Source organism: Ictalurus punctatus, chromosome 16, assembly GCF_001660625.3.
Source record: "Ictalurus punctatus breed USDA103 chromosome 16, Coco_2.0, whole genome shotgun sequence".
NCBI classification, from domain to species: domain Eukaryota; kingdom Metazoa; phylum Chordata; class Actinopteri; order Siluriformes; family Ictaluridae; genus Ictalurus; species Ictalurus punctatus.
The window spans coordinates 9064855-9082500 of NC_030431.2; the positions used below are offsets into that span (position 1 = coordinate 9064855).

The following is a 17646-nucleotide window of genomic DNA, read 5'->3' on the forward strand; positions in this document are numbered from 1 at the left end:
TGGGATTCTTACCTTAGGGCCTGCACTAGGAATGGAATGAACCTTTTTGTAAATGTTCACTGGGTAAAGAAATGTACAAATTCTACTCTACTCAACCCATAAATGTACCTCCAGATTACTGTTTTGTTTTTAGATGTATTGAAGGTCATAATATAGACAGATATATGTTACAGGGCAAGCACTTATCAAGAAGTTCTGAAAGGGGGCAAAAAGGAGGCACAACAGATTTACTGGACTTACTGGAAACTATTCAAGAGACCTTAAATAAGAATCATGAATATTTATGAGACTATGGAAAGTTTTTGGATAGGTTTAGGTTTGACCTACCTGTGAGATACTTATCTCTGATTGAGGAGGTAACCAGAAGAATTAATGACCTGTTAATCTAAAACGAGCAAGCTATATAAACCAGTGTTTTCCTTCTAGCCTCAAACAGAAAAATAAGGTCTAAATCCTTAATAGGGAAAAGACACATTTGTCCAGGGTTACAAAAATGCTCCTAAGAACTGGCTTCCTCATATTCCTTGTCTCGGCTTTATCTGCCTTTGAAACAGAGCAGTATGCACCTGCAATAAGAAAAACTCGTTTCTCAGTCAGCAGTCCATGTAAGTATGCCATCTAGTTTCCAAAATATGTTGCATTTTGTTCAGTTTGCTCACAGAATTACACAATTTGTATTGTTAAACAGTGTTTAAGTTGTTATTTCATATGTTCTAGCGGAAGTGGTCCGCTGTGTGAACAGTGCTCCACAAGTGGGTTGTAGCACATTTTCCTGCCTCGAAAATTCTACCTGTGACACTGATGGTATGCATGACATTTGTACCATCTTTCTCCATGCAGCAGCAGTTTTTAATACCGAGGTAATAAAATGCAAAAGTAAATTATTGTATGAGTTACAATGAATGATACGTGAATGACTGATTAAATATATGAGAAATAATTATTTAATGACTAAGTATTTGAATCTCATGTAGGGGAAGACCTTTTTCAAGGAGAGCATCAAGTGCATTACCAATGGCATCACCTCCAAGGTTTTTCAGACCATCCGCCGCTGTGGCACCTTCCAGAAAATGATTACTGAAGTGCAAGAGGAGTGCTACAAAAAACTGGACATCTGTGCAGTAGCCCGCTCAAACTCTGATGCCATTGGAGAAGTGGTGCAGGTGCCCCGACATTTTCCAAACAGGTAAATCTAATATAAATTTGTCAGTATCTCTGATCAATGGTCCTTAAGGGTATTTTTTACAAGATAACACGAGCAACACAGCAGCACAATTATTGATTGAATTAAGACCTGTTATAAACTGAAATCTCATTTGAATGAATGTTGACAAAATGTTGGCTCAGTTGGTTCTAATAAGTGGTACGGAACACTGGGTTTTGGGTTCAGTTCCCATTCAGGGAACCAACCCCAGCCACTAGAGGGTTGCACGAGCCAGTGCACTCTCAGTGCTTGGCTGAGCAGCTGTGAGGTGGGAGGGGGAGTACATGTATTATATGTTGGAACACTGTAAAAAATACTGCTGGGTTGAATATAACCCAATTTGGGTAAATTTGTAATCCAATTGGATCAATATACTTTACCACACACTGCATTTAATTATTGGGTTGATCTTATTACCCAAAGGTTGGGTCATTGTGACTCAGCCACAACTCTGTGTTTAGCCTACACATGACTATTTTTGGACCAGTTGAGGAATTTGAAGAGAATTTATTTTAAAAAATAGAAAAAGAAATCAAAAGTTTGGTTGTACAATTTTAGAATGTATATTTTGTTGTTTTTAAAAATGTACTTTGAAAAACTATTCCAAAAATGAATGTTTGTTACAAGAATCATGTTAAATTAATGCAAGTTAATTATATACAACATAAATAATTACACAGTTGCATTTATATACGTATTTATACATGTATTTCTACAAAATGTATTTTATTGAAAATTATACAAAACACTTACAAAATTCATGCATGTTTAAATTACAATTAACAAATAAAGTAACACCTTAACAAATAATAATCACATGAATACATTAAATGATGTAAACCATCAAAAATATACTAAATATTAACCAAAGGACAAAGTAATACATTTGTCTCACAGTAGTGAATCTCATGGTAGGGGCTTCCTTAGGTCTGTTTAATGATATGCACCCTGGAGGAAAAAAACATTTAACAGCAACTGTCATCTTAATAACAAAGTCAATCCTGTCAGGTATGGATTCCACCAGTGTTTATAAACATTTCCTGTCAATTTTAGCCCTCTGTTCCACTGACTGAGCTCAGCAGGTGTTCATTATTTATTTATTTTTTCACTTGATGTTCCATATAATAGATTTTTACGGGATTGTGTTCTAGTTATTTTTGTCTTTTATTTTTCATAATATGGACATCCACGTCTTCTGTAAAATGAAATGAAGGTTTTGCTTTTCAGTGTGGAATATTTTTTGCATGTCATTAATCAAAAGAACTATACACATCTAGGTACCATGTATCCTCAACTAGGGGAGTGCACATTTATTAAAGTACTTTTATAGTAACTGGAAGAATATAAGATGAGTATATCCATAAAAAGACTACACCAGCGTTTGTTTGCTCTCTCTCTGGGCTCAACGGCAGCCGGGATGAATCATGAAAGTAGAGCTACACCAACTAATCGATAAAAATCACTTATGGAAATCGTTGCCAACAAATCTCATTCGAGATTCGATTAGTTGGTCTGCGCGGTACATTTACTCATTACGTTACTTCTGTTTCGAAAGCATGCTTCGGAGAGTAAATGCTAAAGTTGTGTCCCAAATGACCTACTATACACTTACACTATGCTCTATATGCTCTAGCGTCTAGTGCAGTGTTTCCGCAGACCCCTGGTTGTCAGTGGTGTAATTGCAGGGGGTCTGTAGGAAAGTTTTCAAAATGTTTAAATATCAAAAATGTATCAAAATATATTCAAATGAGATGTCTTAAAATTAATCAGTTTTGTTATTTGCGTGCATTCACAAATATCACGTTAGCTGAGCTGACAATCATTCATTAATGGATTTATTTGAAATTTATTTACAAATGAAATGATAATTTGCAAAAACCTATGAGTGGTAGACAAGTTCAAGTGTTGCATGGATGGATAAAATAAACAAAAGATAATTCAGAGAGTCAAATTAAATGTCACACCAACAATGAAATGTAATTGAACCTGGTACTTGTAATCACTGGGGAATGACAGGTTCTACCAATCAATCAGGGATTGCTAGGACTGTAGAATTCAGTGCTTTTTGTGCATCCATAAAAAGTAATGCATAAATTTTATTTATATGTGTGTGTGTGTGTGTATGTATATATGTGTATATATATATATATATATATATATATATATATATATATATATATATATATATATATATATATATATATATATATATATATATATATATATATATATATATATAATATATTACTTTTTATAGATGCAAAAAAAAAGCACAGAATTAAACTACAGTCCTAAATGAATAATATATTCTGGTGTGTGTCTGTGTGTATTGGGTTCTTGGGGTCTTATATAATTGGGCAAATAGTTGTGTAAAGTTTTAGTCTTAAGTTAATATTTGTAACACTCAGTGTGTGAATTTAATTTAAATAAATGAAAACATGGTACTGGAAGTTTGCCCTGCCCCATCCGATTAATCAATTAATACCCCCCCCCCCCCCCCCCCCCATCAGCCAACTAATCGATTATGAAAATAATCACTAGTTGCAGCCGTGCATGAAAGAAACTCTCTCTCTTAGGCTGATTGCCATGCGCAATCGAACTGCAAAAGCAGAGTGTCCGAAGGTCTTTAAAAAGTCTTAAAATGTCTTAAATTCCTTAATGTAAAAATTGTAAGGCCTTAATTAGCATTAAAATGTCTTAAATCCACAATTCAAAAGTCTTAAAAATGCAATCGAAACAACACCGTAAAGCAGATTTAGATTTTATTTTCACTCGTTGCTTTTTAAGATGGTAAACTCGTGTGACTGTGTTGCTCTGAGTGTGTGCGGCTCCTCAGTGTTTCAGAGCGGCTTGGTTCACAGTAAATGCCACTCCACATCTGTCTGTGCTGTGAGTTTGAGTCACTTTTAATCTGCATTTAGACCTGACATGCCAGATTCACTTTGGTTTTATGTTAGCGTAATCTCAAACATTTTTGTGGGCAGAGGTTTACAGCACTTCACCTGATTGGTAATAAGAATGAGAATTTTTTTTAACATAAGGTCTAACATATAAAAGTCAGATATATATAACTATTGTATTTGTACCCCAAAGAAAAAATGTATTCTTCAGTGCAATAGTAATCATTACAAAATAGCAAAGGATATATATATATATAATATAATATTTCCTTCTTTACAAAAAATTCTGTAAATTTATAACACTACTTGTTACACATTACCCTGGCATAAAATTACCCCCCCAAAAACCTTGTAAACACTACTGCGAGGGGGTTTCTAATTCAGCTGCTGAGAGAGTGATGGTAAATTTGACATTTTTTTCTCTTCTGACTCCATCTCTCTATATTTTTTCCCCCCTTGGAAAGTCATGGGAAGGAAATACTGGATTGTTTTTCTTTCACTGTGGGTCAAATATCAATGCAAAAAGGATATTTGCTCTGGTTTCCCATATACCACTATAGAAGTTTACCCTGCTATAGTTTACTTAAAACCAGAAATGGATGTATATGCATGAACACAATCCATTTTACCTGAGGTATAGTGTAGCATGATGGAAGTGACGTGCAGGTCTTAAATTTTTTGGGAAATGTCTTGAATATGGTATTACAAAGTATTAAATTTGAAGTGCGGATACCTGCAGATACCCCGAAAATGGAGGCCTACTTTTCTCTTATCTGAGATTGTAATGATCCCAATGGCATAAAATCAACCAGTGCTACCCAGTAGCATTTCATGATATGCAAAACAGCTGCTTTCAACTTTGTTATGAAGCTGACTGAACTATGTCAGGAAGTGAATCAACAGATGGACCATTTGTGCAAAATACACATGAAGATAAACTAAAACATACTGCAACGCCACTCTCCAATACCAAACACTACATGAAGTAGTTAAACTCCTTCAAAGGCCGTATTGGCACTCATTCATGCAGATGCTTCAAAGGCTCAAGTTGTATTATTCTCACATTCACAACAGACTAGAAACAAATCCAAGTGACTCACTGACATCACCAAACTGTCAGTTTCTTCTTTTGTCATGCTTTTCCAGGCTTTTACTGCAGCCTCTTTCCGTCATTGACTACATTTACATGGACAGCAGTAATCTAATTATTGACCTTACTCTGATTAAGATAATAATGTGATTAAAGTGTTTACATGAGTCGCTTTTAGAATACTCCAGTCATGTACCCGTTTTACATGTTTTAGAACATAATTAGATTAACAGCCCGTGTCATTACGTCACCGTGCCACGCCGTCTGACGTCCCCCCAGAATTTCACATATCAATATACAGTTCGTCTACGTTATGGTACTGTATACAGTTTTGGGGTGTTTTTTTACGAATGCCTTAAGTGCAGTTAATTATTTTTCATGCTATACGTGCTAAAAGACAACTGCTTGAAGCCGTGGGCTGCGTCTCAAACCACGTAATTACCGTCTATATAGTAGCCGAGATACATGTATCTTTCCCCACTACAGGCCTATAGTAGGAAAGTATGCGGTTTGGGACGCGGGCGAACTCTCTTGTTCGCCGTAAAACTGCCGTGTGTGATCGTGTCCTGTCGCAAAATGCGGTGACCTTAATTAGATTAAGGTAAGTAAAAATTGCTGTTTACATGGTAGTTTCTTAATCAAAGTATGGTCTTAATCGGATTAAGAGTGGATTATTAGCTGCGTTTACATGGACAACAATAATCCACTCGTAATCCGATTAAGACCATACTTTGATTAAGAAACTACCATGTAAACAGCAATTTTTACTTACCTTAATCTAATTAAGGTCATAATTGAATTAAGCTCTAATCGAATTAAGACAGGTGGGGTACTCCTGTTTTAGTCGCATTATGGACGTGTATTACAGACATGTAAACACCTTAATCACATTATGAACGTTGTGTGAGAGTTTTCACCGCATTTTGCGACAGGGCACGATCACACACGGCAGTTTTATGGCGAACAAGAGAGTTCGGCTGCGTCCCAAATCACATACTTGCCTACTATAGGCCTGCAGTGGGGAAAGATACATGTATCTCGGCTACTATATAGAGGTAATTACGCGATTTGGGACGCAGCCCACGGCTTCAAGCAGTTGTCTATTTGCACGTATAGCATGACAAATAATTAACTGCACTTAAAGCGTTCGTAAAAAATTAAATAAAAACACCCAAAACTGTATACGGTACCATAACGTAGACGACCTGTATGTTGATACGCGAAATTCTGGTGGGACGTCGGACGGTGTGGCGCGGTGACTGTTAATCTAATTACTTTCTAAAACATGTCAAACGGGTACATGACAGGAGTATTCTAAAAGCGACTCATGTAAACACCTTAATCACAATATTGTCTTACTCATAATAAGGTCAATAATTAGATTACTGCTGTCCATGTAAACATAGTCACTTTGAGAACAACATTCCCCAAAGACAAATTGGTAGGATTTGGGGGCATTTCACCTTCTTCAGTGCATAATATAATTAAGACAGGTGGATCACTCCTGTTTTAATCGTAATCAATAAAAAGGGTACATGACAGGAGTATTCTAAAAGCGATTCATGTAAACACCTTAATCACATTATTATCTTAATCAGGTAAGGTAAATAATTAGATTAATGGTGTCTATGTAAATGTAGTCAGTGACTACATTTACATGGACAGCAATAATCTAATTATTGACCTTAATCTAAGTAAGGTTAATACTTGTTAATACTTGTTAATACATGTTAATACTACATGGTCAAATAGTGTAGTTGTGTCACCAGGAAAATTCATTCATTTTTACCTGAAGTCTGTTTTGTTGAACTTAGAAAATGTTTACTGATGGAGACTTGAGTGCAAAACTGTTTGTGGCAATTGCAGTCCTAAGGCTATCATAGCAATTGTAGTCCTAGCCATCATAGCACAGCTGTTCAGATTAATTGAGGTCCAAAGCCATTTTTATGGTTTTTAAGTGTTTCCATCCTCAGCAGCAGCAGCAAGTGACTTCCAATTGATGAGATTTCCAGCCAGAAGTAGGGCATCAGGATGGACCAGGCAGGTCCAGAGAGCAGAGGGGTCAGGATTACTAGTATCTCAAGTGATGAGCTCTCACTCAAATTGGCCACTAGGGGCACTATTCATATTTTTGCACACAAAAACAATATCTCTACACTACCCTACAGTATATGCCCGATATTCACAATATTGATAAATTGATGATATACAATATTGATAAATTGACAATATTGATGCTTTATCAAAAGCATGTTGATTTATAAACAATATGACTGCCACACGTCAGTCAATTCTAAGGAGACAGCTGGATTACTTGGCAATATCTTGATTAACAAGACAGAGTTACCATTAAGCTATTGATATTAAATTTGAATGATGGTTTCAGGAAGGGACCTACTAGTAGCTGATGCAGTCTCACTTAATAATTTGTATAATATGCAAAACCTACTTTTGTTAATAATCATAGGATTTTTGCAATTTTCACTAATTTGGTCTCAAACTACTCTGCAGAGTGTGATGCTCAATGATCAAAATCAGGTTGACCTTGGTAAACAATATGGCCACCTCACATCAATCAATTCTAATGATGCAGTGACTAATTTACTCAAACAGCTGTAACTCAAATTCTTACATGGATTCGTGCATAACTTGAAAGGCATGAAAGGAGAAGCTTCTGAGTTAAAAAAGAAAAAGAAAAAAGAATGCCGGATGGAAATACCAGATGCAAATAATGCACTCAATTGAGGTGGATCATTTTTATATTCAATTAAAAAACATGCGCATACACAATGGAAACAACTTTACTGAATAAATTCCTCAATGCGCATCCAAAAAGTCATGTGACTTTTCCTCAACAAATCATATGATTGGTTAATTGGCTGATGTGATTGAATACTCATTGCATGTGGCCAACTTATACGTTCTCCATCTGGTTGCTTTTTTTCACCACCGTAGAGAAGCAAATATACATGGTATGATATCTGTCGGTTTTCATACCACGGTATACCGTGAAACCGTTATACAGTTACAACCCTAGAAAGATGGCTGTTTCTTAGGAACTGTAAGTCTGATCGAGTTGAAATTTGGTAAGGTGCATCTGTGGTTGTCTAAGTAGATTTTGATACTGACTTAATTACTTGAAGAATATGGCCACCATCGGCCCATCAGTATTCAACAGGCATTTGACAGGGTTTACATTGGGGTATTGTCACAAAACTTGAGTGGAAGATTTGGGTTAGGACCCTCTACTATCTGATGCAGGCTCAGTGAAATTGGTCACTGGGGGTGATATTCATGTTTGTGCACACAAAAACAAACATATCCCTTGGAAATAAGTATTACAGTGAAAATTATTTTTTATTTTAATGTGTTTATTGCCTTTTGGAGCCTTTAGCTCTGCCCACTTGAATTTGTGATAATTTACATAATATACAAAACCTACTTTTGTGAAACAGTCTTAAGATTTTTGGCCAGTCTTCACAACTGTGGTGTCAGAGTGTGAACTTGAATAATTATCAAAAACATGTTGTCATTTGTAAACAACATGGCTGTCATACATCAATCAATTATAAGGAGACAGCTAGATTACTCAAATCTGATTGGTGTTTGGAATTCATGATTGGTGATATGGAATTGAACTGACTTGAAAAGATATGTTCAGTACAAGGATCTGCGGACATCTACAAAGGATTGGGCATGGTCATTGAAAGGGAGCAGAGTTAGGGTCAAATAGTTGTTTCTCAACCAAAAGTCCTTTTAAGTTTAAATTTGGTGTGCTTCATCATTCAGCTAATCTGCAACTGAATTTGTAAAACACTATTTGATTACTTTGAAAATATGGCTGCCTTCAGCCAATCAGCTTTTAACGCATTTCGCATAGCTAGCACTGAACTATCATCATAAAACTTCATAAGTATGTTTTATATATGGTCTATTTACTGTTCTATGTACCTTGGAAAGAACTGACCACTAGGGGTACTATTTGCATGCTTGTTAATGTTGGATATATGACATTCCTTGCATATTTTTCTAGGCTATATTCTGAGTCAACTGTACATTTAGTAAATGCAATTTTCGAAGGTGGTCATTTTAGTACAGTTTAGAAACTTAATAGAAAGAACATACCCTGTTGTGCTGATCCAACCTACATTAAAACAGACAATTTTTTTCTGGATTTCAGCCTGGGTGAGAATAGAGAAAATTGACTCATGTACAACTAAATTAGCAATACACCAGTGTTATAGTTGGTGAAGCTATGGGGTTTATTCTGAAATTGATTTTCTATTTATTTCATGCAGCCTAATTCACAAAGAACAAACACCATTGCATTAACACTGTAATTTTAGCAAATGTCTGACATCAGGCATTTTTCATCCTTAAAAATATGCTCCACATTTTCTTTGATGATTGAATGTTATAACTGCTTAACTGTTTGTGTTGTAGGTACTACAGCACACTGCTGCAAAGCCTAATGGACTGTGATGAGGAGACAGTGGAAGTGGTCCGCTCTGGGCTTGTAGCTAGGCTAGACCCTGACATGCTCACCCTCTTTCAGCTGCTGCAAAAGAAGCCCTGTCCCCAAGACCTTGGTCATGGTACCACTGGTATGGATGGCCTTGAGGGCTTCCGCTGGCCCATGGGAGCACCCATGTTCAAGATCCAACCCGATTTGCACAGCAGGGAACCAAATCACCTCTTTGCCAAGAAACGTTCAGTTGAAGATAAGATACCAAACACCAAGATGCTAAACACATTAAAGAAATGATTTAGGAGAAACCTTTTTTTTTTTTATCAGCCATGACACATGGTATCCAGAGTATCACTTCCTTTAGTGTTGCCCTACAGCAACAATAGTAAAGTACTTGAAGTTATAGAAGACTCAGACTATGAATTAGCATCTTGCAAATGGCACTTCCTTCAAATAAATGAATGTCAAATGAATGTCAAGCGTATGTGGTTTCTGACACTGTATGGCTGTTTATTTTTTTTTAGGTACAACCCCAATTCAAAAAAAGTTGGGACACTATGTAAAATGTAAATAAAACAGAATGCAATGATTTGCAAATCTCATAAACCCATATGTTATTCACAATAGATCATAGAAAACATATCAAATGTTTGAAAAAATTTAAGGAAAAAAATAAGGTAATTTTTAATTTGCTGGTCGCAACACATCTCAAAAAGTTGAGACGGGGGCTACAAAAAGCTGGACAAGTAAGTGTTTGCATCATTGCATTCTGTTTTTATTTACGTTTTACACAGCATCCCAACTTTTTTGGAATTGGGGTTGTATTTAAATGTTTGAACTACTCTGCTATTTAATGAATTTGTACAAATGATAATACTTATCCAAACAATGTTGTCTTCACTGTATTATTATTTCTCCATGCAGTTTCCAGGATTTTCTATATTGGTGCTCTCGTTTAGCAACAGCTGTGTAGTACTTCTGCTGTGGCCTTTATGGTGGACTTATTTACACGATCTATACTTTGGTTGTAATTTACATATTGAAAAATTTTATCACTTATTTCACTAAATTTCTCTCAATTTTCCTTAATGAAATCCCATCTTTCTGGCATTTCTATATTGTCTCTTTCTTGACTTCCCATGTGCTTTGCTTGTGAATTTCTACACATTATGGTCCATCACTGATTCGATACCTCTTCCTAAGTGTATTTTATTTCCCATTCTTTATACAAACTAAGTCATAAATCTCTATTGTCTATACTAATGGACTAGTACTAGAAGAATCATATTTACCCCACAGAGTGCTACACTATATGGCCAAAAGTATGTGGACACCTGAATACTGAACCTCCCATACCAAAACCATGGGCATTTGTTCATGAGTTGTTCATAAGTTGTCCCTCCTTTGCTATAACAGCCTCAAAACTTCTGAGGTTTTCCACTAGATTTTGGACTGTGACTGTGGGGGATTTGTACCCATTCAGAGATAATAGGTTGGGTACTGATGTCTGACAAGGAGTGGCATGAAGTTGGTGCTCCAATTCATCCCAAAGGTGTTCAGTGGGGTTGAGGTCAGGGTTTTATGCAGGCCACTTGAGTTCTTCCACACCAACCTTAGTAAGCCCCACACTAAAAAACACTGGGTTAAAAACAAATCTAATATTTACCCTAATCGGCTGTGTAAAAATAGGACAGAACAAATTTCGGGTTAAAATTGGTTTAATTTTTACAGAAAAATGCTGGGTTAATTTTATTTCATAAATGGGTTACAATTTTCAGGGTTATTTTTACCCTTTGAAAATGTCAAATGTACCACATTATAAACAAATATCTCAATATGGTATCTCCTGTATTTATACAGAAGGTGTTCAGAAATGTATTGCTAGAGCTGCTAAAGTGGTGTTATGTAAGTAAATTACTCAAGTCATATTTAAAACGAAAATGTCTGATTTTGTTCAAAGGAGACATTTAAAACATCTAAAAAACTGAGTAATGAACTTATGATCCAGTGGGCATTATAAACAAGTAAGCCAAAGTTAACGAAAATAATGGTGCATTTAATGTCATATAACAGGACTGTTATCACACATTTTTGCTTTTTCTAGTGTACACTAATGGTTTTATGGATAAATACCCATACGACCTACGACCCTTTTTTCTCTAAATAAATCTAACAGTCTGTCTGTGTGAAAACTGCACCCTCCAGCTGAGGAATTCAAACAGTCCGCAGTGAGTTGATTTGACCCAAGGAGCTGAGCTTATGAGTCGGAGTGGGGGAGGGGTGCATTGATTAAACTGTCAATGAAAATGACCCAGCCACTAACCCAGTGGTTGAGTTACACAAAACTACCAAAAAATTACCCAAGACTGAGAAAATAGCCCAATTAAATGACCCAAAAGGCTCAACCCAGCGTTTGGATAGGAAAAAAATAACCCAGCATTTTTTAGAGTGCAGAGGCACTATCATGCTGGAAAAAGATTGGGCTAGGCCTCTTGGTTCCAGTGAAAGGAAATCATAGTGCTACAGCATACAAAGACACTCTAGGCAACTGCATGTTTCCAACTTTCTGGCAACAATTTGAGAAAGACCCTTACATACATACTGACCATACATATTGATAAATTAATTCCTCTCTCTCATACAACGAAAATTTTTTTTTTTTATGTGTCAGAAAATTTTTTAGACCATTAAAAAGTAGCCACTTTTACTTAAATGGCTATAACTCTTGAACAGAATGAGATATTTTCACCAAACTTGGGATACTTAAGTATGGGTTCAATCTGAGGACAATTCTAAAAGGAATACTGATTGTGACCAGTTGGTGGTGCTATAACAGAACAAAATATGAAATTGGGAGCAAATGTGGAACCATTGGTCAAATAGACTTGATAAATAAATATTGCAACAATTGCGAATCTTGAAAAACATGGCCACCATTGTTCGACCAATGATCAGCAGCTATTAGACTAGCTTAATGCAAGCCGATATTTCTTAAAATTATCTTGTTTTTTCTTTGATTTAGGTGCTTGTAGGATTGCACAATATTAAGTAATATCTTTTAATGTCTTTAAGGTCCCTAAGCAGCTAGAACCCCAATAATTGCTGCTCGCAGCTATATTTAACTTTGTTACTGTATTAAATAAAAATCTGTGATTTTTTTGTTATGTTCTATTAGGGTATTTCTAATCGAATACAAGTAGAGTTCTAAAAAAAAAAGATCCTAAAACTCAAATAAGATCCTACAGGACAAACTGAAATTCTGTTTAAAAATACTGATAAACTGAAATTCCAATAGGATTTTTTTTTTTTTTTTTTTTTTTTTACAAGGGAAAGCAAGTTAACGACCCTAAGTGCACAAGTGATTCTACCAAAGAATGGTTAAAGAAAAATGAAGTTAATGTTTTGAAAAGGCCAAGTCAAACTCCTGGTCTTAATCCAGTAGAAATGTTGTGGAAGGACCTGAAGCAAGCAGTTCATTTGAGGAAACCCACCGACATCCCATAGTTGAAGCTGTTCTGTACTGCGGAATGGGTTAAAATTCCTCCAAGCCGATGTGCAGGACTGATCAACAGTTGCTGGAAACATTTAGGTGCAGTTTCTGCACAAGGAGGTCACACCAGATACTGAAAGCAAAGGTTCACATCCTTTTGCCACTCAAAGTTATGTAATATTTGATACTTTTGCTCAAAAAGTAAATGACCAAATATAATATTTTTGTCTCATTTATTTAATAATTAAATGAATGAGACAAAAATATTATACTTGGTCATTTACTTGTTCATTTACCAATTAAATTTTAATTGGTGACAGGAAACGGGCGTGCAGGCGGATGCAAGTGCAGTAAAAGGCTTTTAGTGAGAGGCAGGCAGACAAATCCAAATCGTGGTCAAAACCATAATCCACAAAACAGGCAAGGTCGGGCGATGTACAAACAGTGATAAGGGTAATCCAAAAGCATAAACCAATCAATATACTGCACGGGTAACAAAGACACATGAGGTGTTTTAATGCACAGATTAATCAATAGGGAAACGGTAACAGTTTTGCATGACGTGAGGGAAACAACCAATAATGATACAGTGGTGGAGACAGCACAAAAACCAAAACATAAACACACGTGGTAATGTAAACAATTACATGACAATGCGGAAGCGCGCGCTGCATCTGCACGCTTCTTGTGTCTGGGGAACTCCCTGACTATTGGGCTCTCTTTATCTACTTTTAGGACTTGTGTAATAATCTGATGATGTTTTAGGTCATATATATTAAGAAATATAGAATATTCTAAACGGTTCACAAACTTCCAAGCACTACTGTAGAATGTAGTGGAGCACAGTTATATTGCAATAATTGTTTTTGTTTTCTATATAGCTACATAACTTCAATAAACAAACTAGCTAAATATTATACATTAGTGTTATCTTGTTAAAATGATCACATTTATTAGTTTTATATGCAGCTAATAGGGATGGGGAAATTAAGCTTTCTGTAAGCTAAGCTTTTAAGCCAGTTGTATTAAAAAAAAAGCAATTTTTTAATTATTTATTTTATTTTATTTTGTTTGACATTTTTCTGAGTTCAGTCGAGTTCGCGTCATGTGTAACATGAAAAGAAAGATAAAATAAATAAATAACAACATACAATTAAGACAACAAGAAATTAATGAAAGTCTCCCTGTCTGACTAGGAGGCGCCTCATCATGCAAGTACCGAATTGAGTTCTCTTTAGTGGTTTATTACGCTTGGACGGTCAAATAAATATACACAAATCATGTCAAAATGCAAAATTCTGCTTTTGGGCGCAAATCGCATGTGGGAAATTGGCAACACTAGGGTGTGAATGATGTGGTGATGGAAGGAAGTTGCCTGGATTCAGGAAGTGATCCGGAAACGGATGGAATGGACGGCGAGGAATTAGAAAATAAGCTACAGCAAATAGTAATTGGACTTTAGTGGAAAATCGTAAAAGAAAGAAAATGAGTAATAAATTATCCGGATCAGATAGTGAAAGAGAAAGACAATAGGTTATAAGACCGAAAGAGGAGTACAAGGTGATGCTTAAATTTCTTGAGGAATCGATTTATCTGTTAAACCCAATTAAAATAACAAAAGCACTGAAAGAAGCGGTTGGCAAGATTGAAAGTGCAAAAAGGATGAGAGATGGCAGATTAGTGTTGTTCTGTAATGACAAGAAGCAGGAAAAAGCAGCAGTAGGCCTAAAGACAATGATGCGGAAAAAATAGCTGAGAAAATGTATCTTGGATATTTACGTTATGTGGTATGATCGTATGTACCACCACCAATAAGATGCTTTAAGTGTCAGAATTTTGTTCACGTAACTGCAGTTTGTAATGGAAAACAACGTTGTGCTAGGTGTAGAAGAGAGCATAAGTACAGAAAGTGTGGGCATGGAGTTAACCCAAAATGTTGCAATTGTGGAGAAAACCACAGTGGGGGCTGAAAGGTTAAGAAAGGATGTGGCAAGAGTGCAAAATATAAGAGTATCAGAAGGAATAACATATATGGAAGCTTTAAAGCATGTCCTGAAAAATACGAAGACCAGTACAAGGAAAGCAGATCAGGTGGAAAAATTGCTCAGTGCAAACTGAAAGCCGTATGGAAAGAATTAGAATAATCCTGAGGGCAGCTGGAAAATATTTGGATGCGCAAGGTAGTGTTTGTAGCCCCATACTTTTTAATAATATGATAAATTATATTTTTGGGGAAATTGAATAAGGAATCGGGAAAGCGCTATAGCAGATGATAGAATGCTATTGAAAAGAGGGGGAAACCTGCAGTATGTAGGAAAATAAATGCAGGAGGCAATAGATGTTGTTGAAAACTGGGCTAATCACTGGGGATTTCAGCTTTCGGTACCAAAATACAGGTTATGTTTTTCGAAAAAGAAGAAAACTCCTGAAGTCAAATTAAAATTATATAAACAAACATTAGAGCATTATTACAAATTAGGAATCTTGGAGTGTGGTTGAACTCCAAATTAACATTCGGGTCACATATTCAGAAGCTAGATGATAAATGTAAGAAAGGAATTAATGTGTTGAGGTGCTTGGCAGGAATGGATTGGGGTGCCACAAGGCATTCTCTAAAAAGGGTATACTGTGCATTAATTAGGTTATCAATTGATTATGGTAGAATAATATATGGCTCAGCATCGACCTCACTGCTTAATAAGATAGAGGTGATTCAAAACCAAACCCCTTAGAATACACTGTGGAGCTTTTAGACCCTCTCATGTGACAGCTTTGCAGATAGAAATGGGGGAAATGCCACTAGACATTCATGAATTACAGCTAAAATGGTATATTGGACAGGTATTAAAGTTTATGTTACAAATCAGCTGGTTAAAAAAAATATTGGCGAGTTGCTGGGAATATGAGCAGACATATCTGAATAGATTTGGCTGGACAGTAGGCAAGCAGACTCAACAAATATGTATCAGTAACATTGATATTAGCTCCACAGTAGCTCTGCCAAACTCTCCACCTTGGCTCTTCTTTATGCCAACAGTTGATCTGCAAATATTTAAACTAATAAGAAAACCAGAAGTATGTTCCAAAGGAGACAATAGTGTAGCAGTATTTAGATAGTGAATACTTTCCATTTTTACCAATTTACACAGATAGTTCTAAAGACCCAGAAACTGGGTGTACAGCTGCTGCTATGTATATTCCTCACTTTAAATATAAATCTGCAAAAAAGAACATCTAATAATATATCCATATATGCAGCAGAGATGGTCGCTATTCAGATAGCCTTACAGTGGGTGGAAGAAATCCAATCTACGGCTGTAGTAATTTGTTCATATACATATTCTGCATTTCCAAGTGTATTGAGTGGAAAATCAGAATCTAGGCAAGATATATTAATAGAATTACTACAAGGTTTGTACAGAATAAGCCAAGTGGGAATTACAGCAGTCGTTTTATGGGTGCCGGCTCATGTTGGAGCAGAGGGAAATGAGGAGGTGGGCAAGATAGCTAAACATTTACATACACATACCATTGAGTAAATCAGAAATTAAAGGTATAATTGAAGTAGTTGTCAGAACGATGTGGCAAGAAAGATGGGATAAAGGAAACAAAGGACAGCATTTGTATAATATACATAAACAAGTTAGTCATGTAAGAACTGCTGATGGTAATAGAAGGGATAATAGTTATATCACGGTTGAGAATTGGACACTTTACTCTTAATAAATCACTCCAGATGATAGGTAAACATGAATTCAGTGTAATTGTTATGGACTTACAGAAACCGTAGAGCATGTGCTGATTAACTGTAGGGCATATGGAAGGGAAAGACTTTAGTTAAAAGAGGAATTAAAATATGCTGGCATTAGTTCTCTGACATTACAGAATGTGCTAAACAGTTCTTATAAAGGTTACAAAGCTCATAAATTTTCTGAAAATAACAGTTATTTAATAGAATTTTTCCCTCCTTGATATCAACGCGTCACACTTCATCCCAGTAGGTGGCGGAATATGCACCATAAGCTACCATAAAACATCAAAAGAAGAAGAAAAGAAGGAGGCACACTGCTTTAGTAAACACCGCTTCGCATTTTTTCAGTACAAGCGCTAAAGCTTTAGTGTTACGTCGCTAGCAGCTATATTTGGCTTCCAGTACGGAGATCAGAAATCCCTTTAAAAGCATGGCACAACAGCGGGGAGTCAATAGCCTCCAGTTCAATCAAGACCAAAGTGAGTTACGTTGTATGAGCTTTTCATTTGCATTTTTCAGTGTTAATTACTTATATAAAGAGCCGACATAGTAGGTTATCTAATTGTTAGGTAGCACCAAATGATAAATTGTTAAATGATAAACTGTGTTAGATTCTAACACAGTTTATCATTTAACAATTTATCATTTGGTGCTATTCATATTCATGCTACTGAGTCCTTTTATTTTCGGGGCGGAGGTTGTTAGGCGAGCTAACTTGAGAAGTCAAACTTATTTCTACAAAC

The 17646-nt window shown here is 35.9% G+C and overlaps 2 protein-coding genes across 2 annotated transcripts in view; both read left to right on the forward strand.

Moving 5' to 3' along the window:
• Positions 1 to 410: 410 nt before the first annotated feature.
• Positions 411 to 10135, forward strand: stc1l (stanniocalcin 1, like). Its single transcript, XM_017488354.3, has 4 exons — positions 411 to 605; positions 718 to 860; positions 975 to 1186; positions 9638 to 10135. Exons 1-4 carry the CDS (start codon positions 494 to 496, stop codon positions 9957 to 9959), a joined length of 789 nt encoding a protein of 262 aa, XP_017343843.1. The 5' UTR covers positions 411 to 493; the 3' UTR covers positions 9960 to 10135.
• A 7070-nt stretch (positions 10136 to 17205) lies between these two features.
• The window catches only part of wdr45 (WD repeat domain 45), a 39021-nt gene continuing 38580 nt past the window's right edge, over positions 17206 to 17646 (forward strand). Inside the window, exon 1 of the mRNA XM_017489115.3 lies at positions 17206 to 17382. Within this exon, the coding sequence (XP_017344604.1) occupies positions 17334 to 17382 (49 nt within the window). The 5' untranslated portion in view covers positions 17206 to 17333. The remainder of the gene's footprint in view (positions 17383 to 17646) is intronic.

What these genes read in the sequence shown, in the direction of transcription:
- stc1l (XM_017488354.3), top strand. Translation starts at nt 494, where the DNA reads ATGCTCCTAAGAACTGGCTTCCTCATATTCCTTGTCTCGGCTTTATCT. An exon ending in TTTCTCAGTCAGCAGTCCAT is followed by an intron (nt 606 to 717) that starts GTAAGTATGCCA and finishes CATATGTTCTAG; the next exon opens with CGGAAGTGGTCCGCTGTGTG. An exon ending in CAGCAGTTTTTAATACCGAG is followed by an intron (nt 861 to 974) that starts GTAATAAAATGC and finishes AATCTCATGTAG; the next exon opens with GGGAAGACCTTTTTCAAGGA.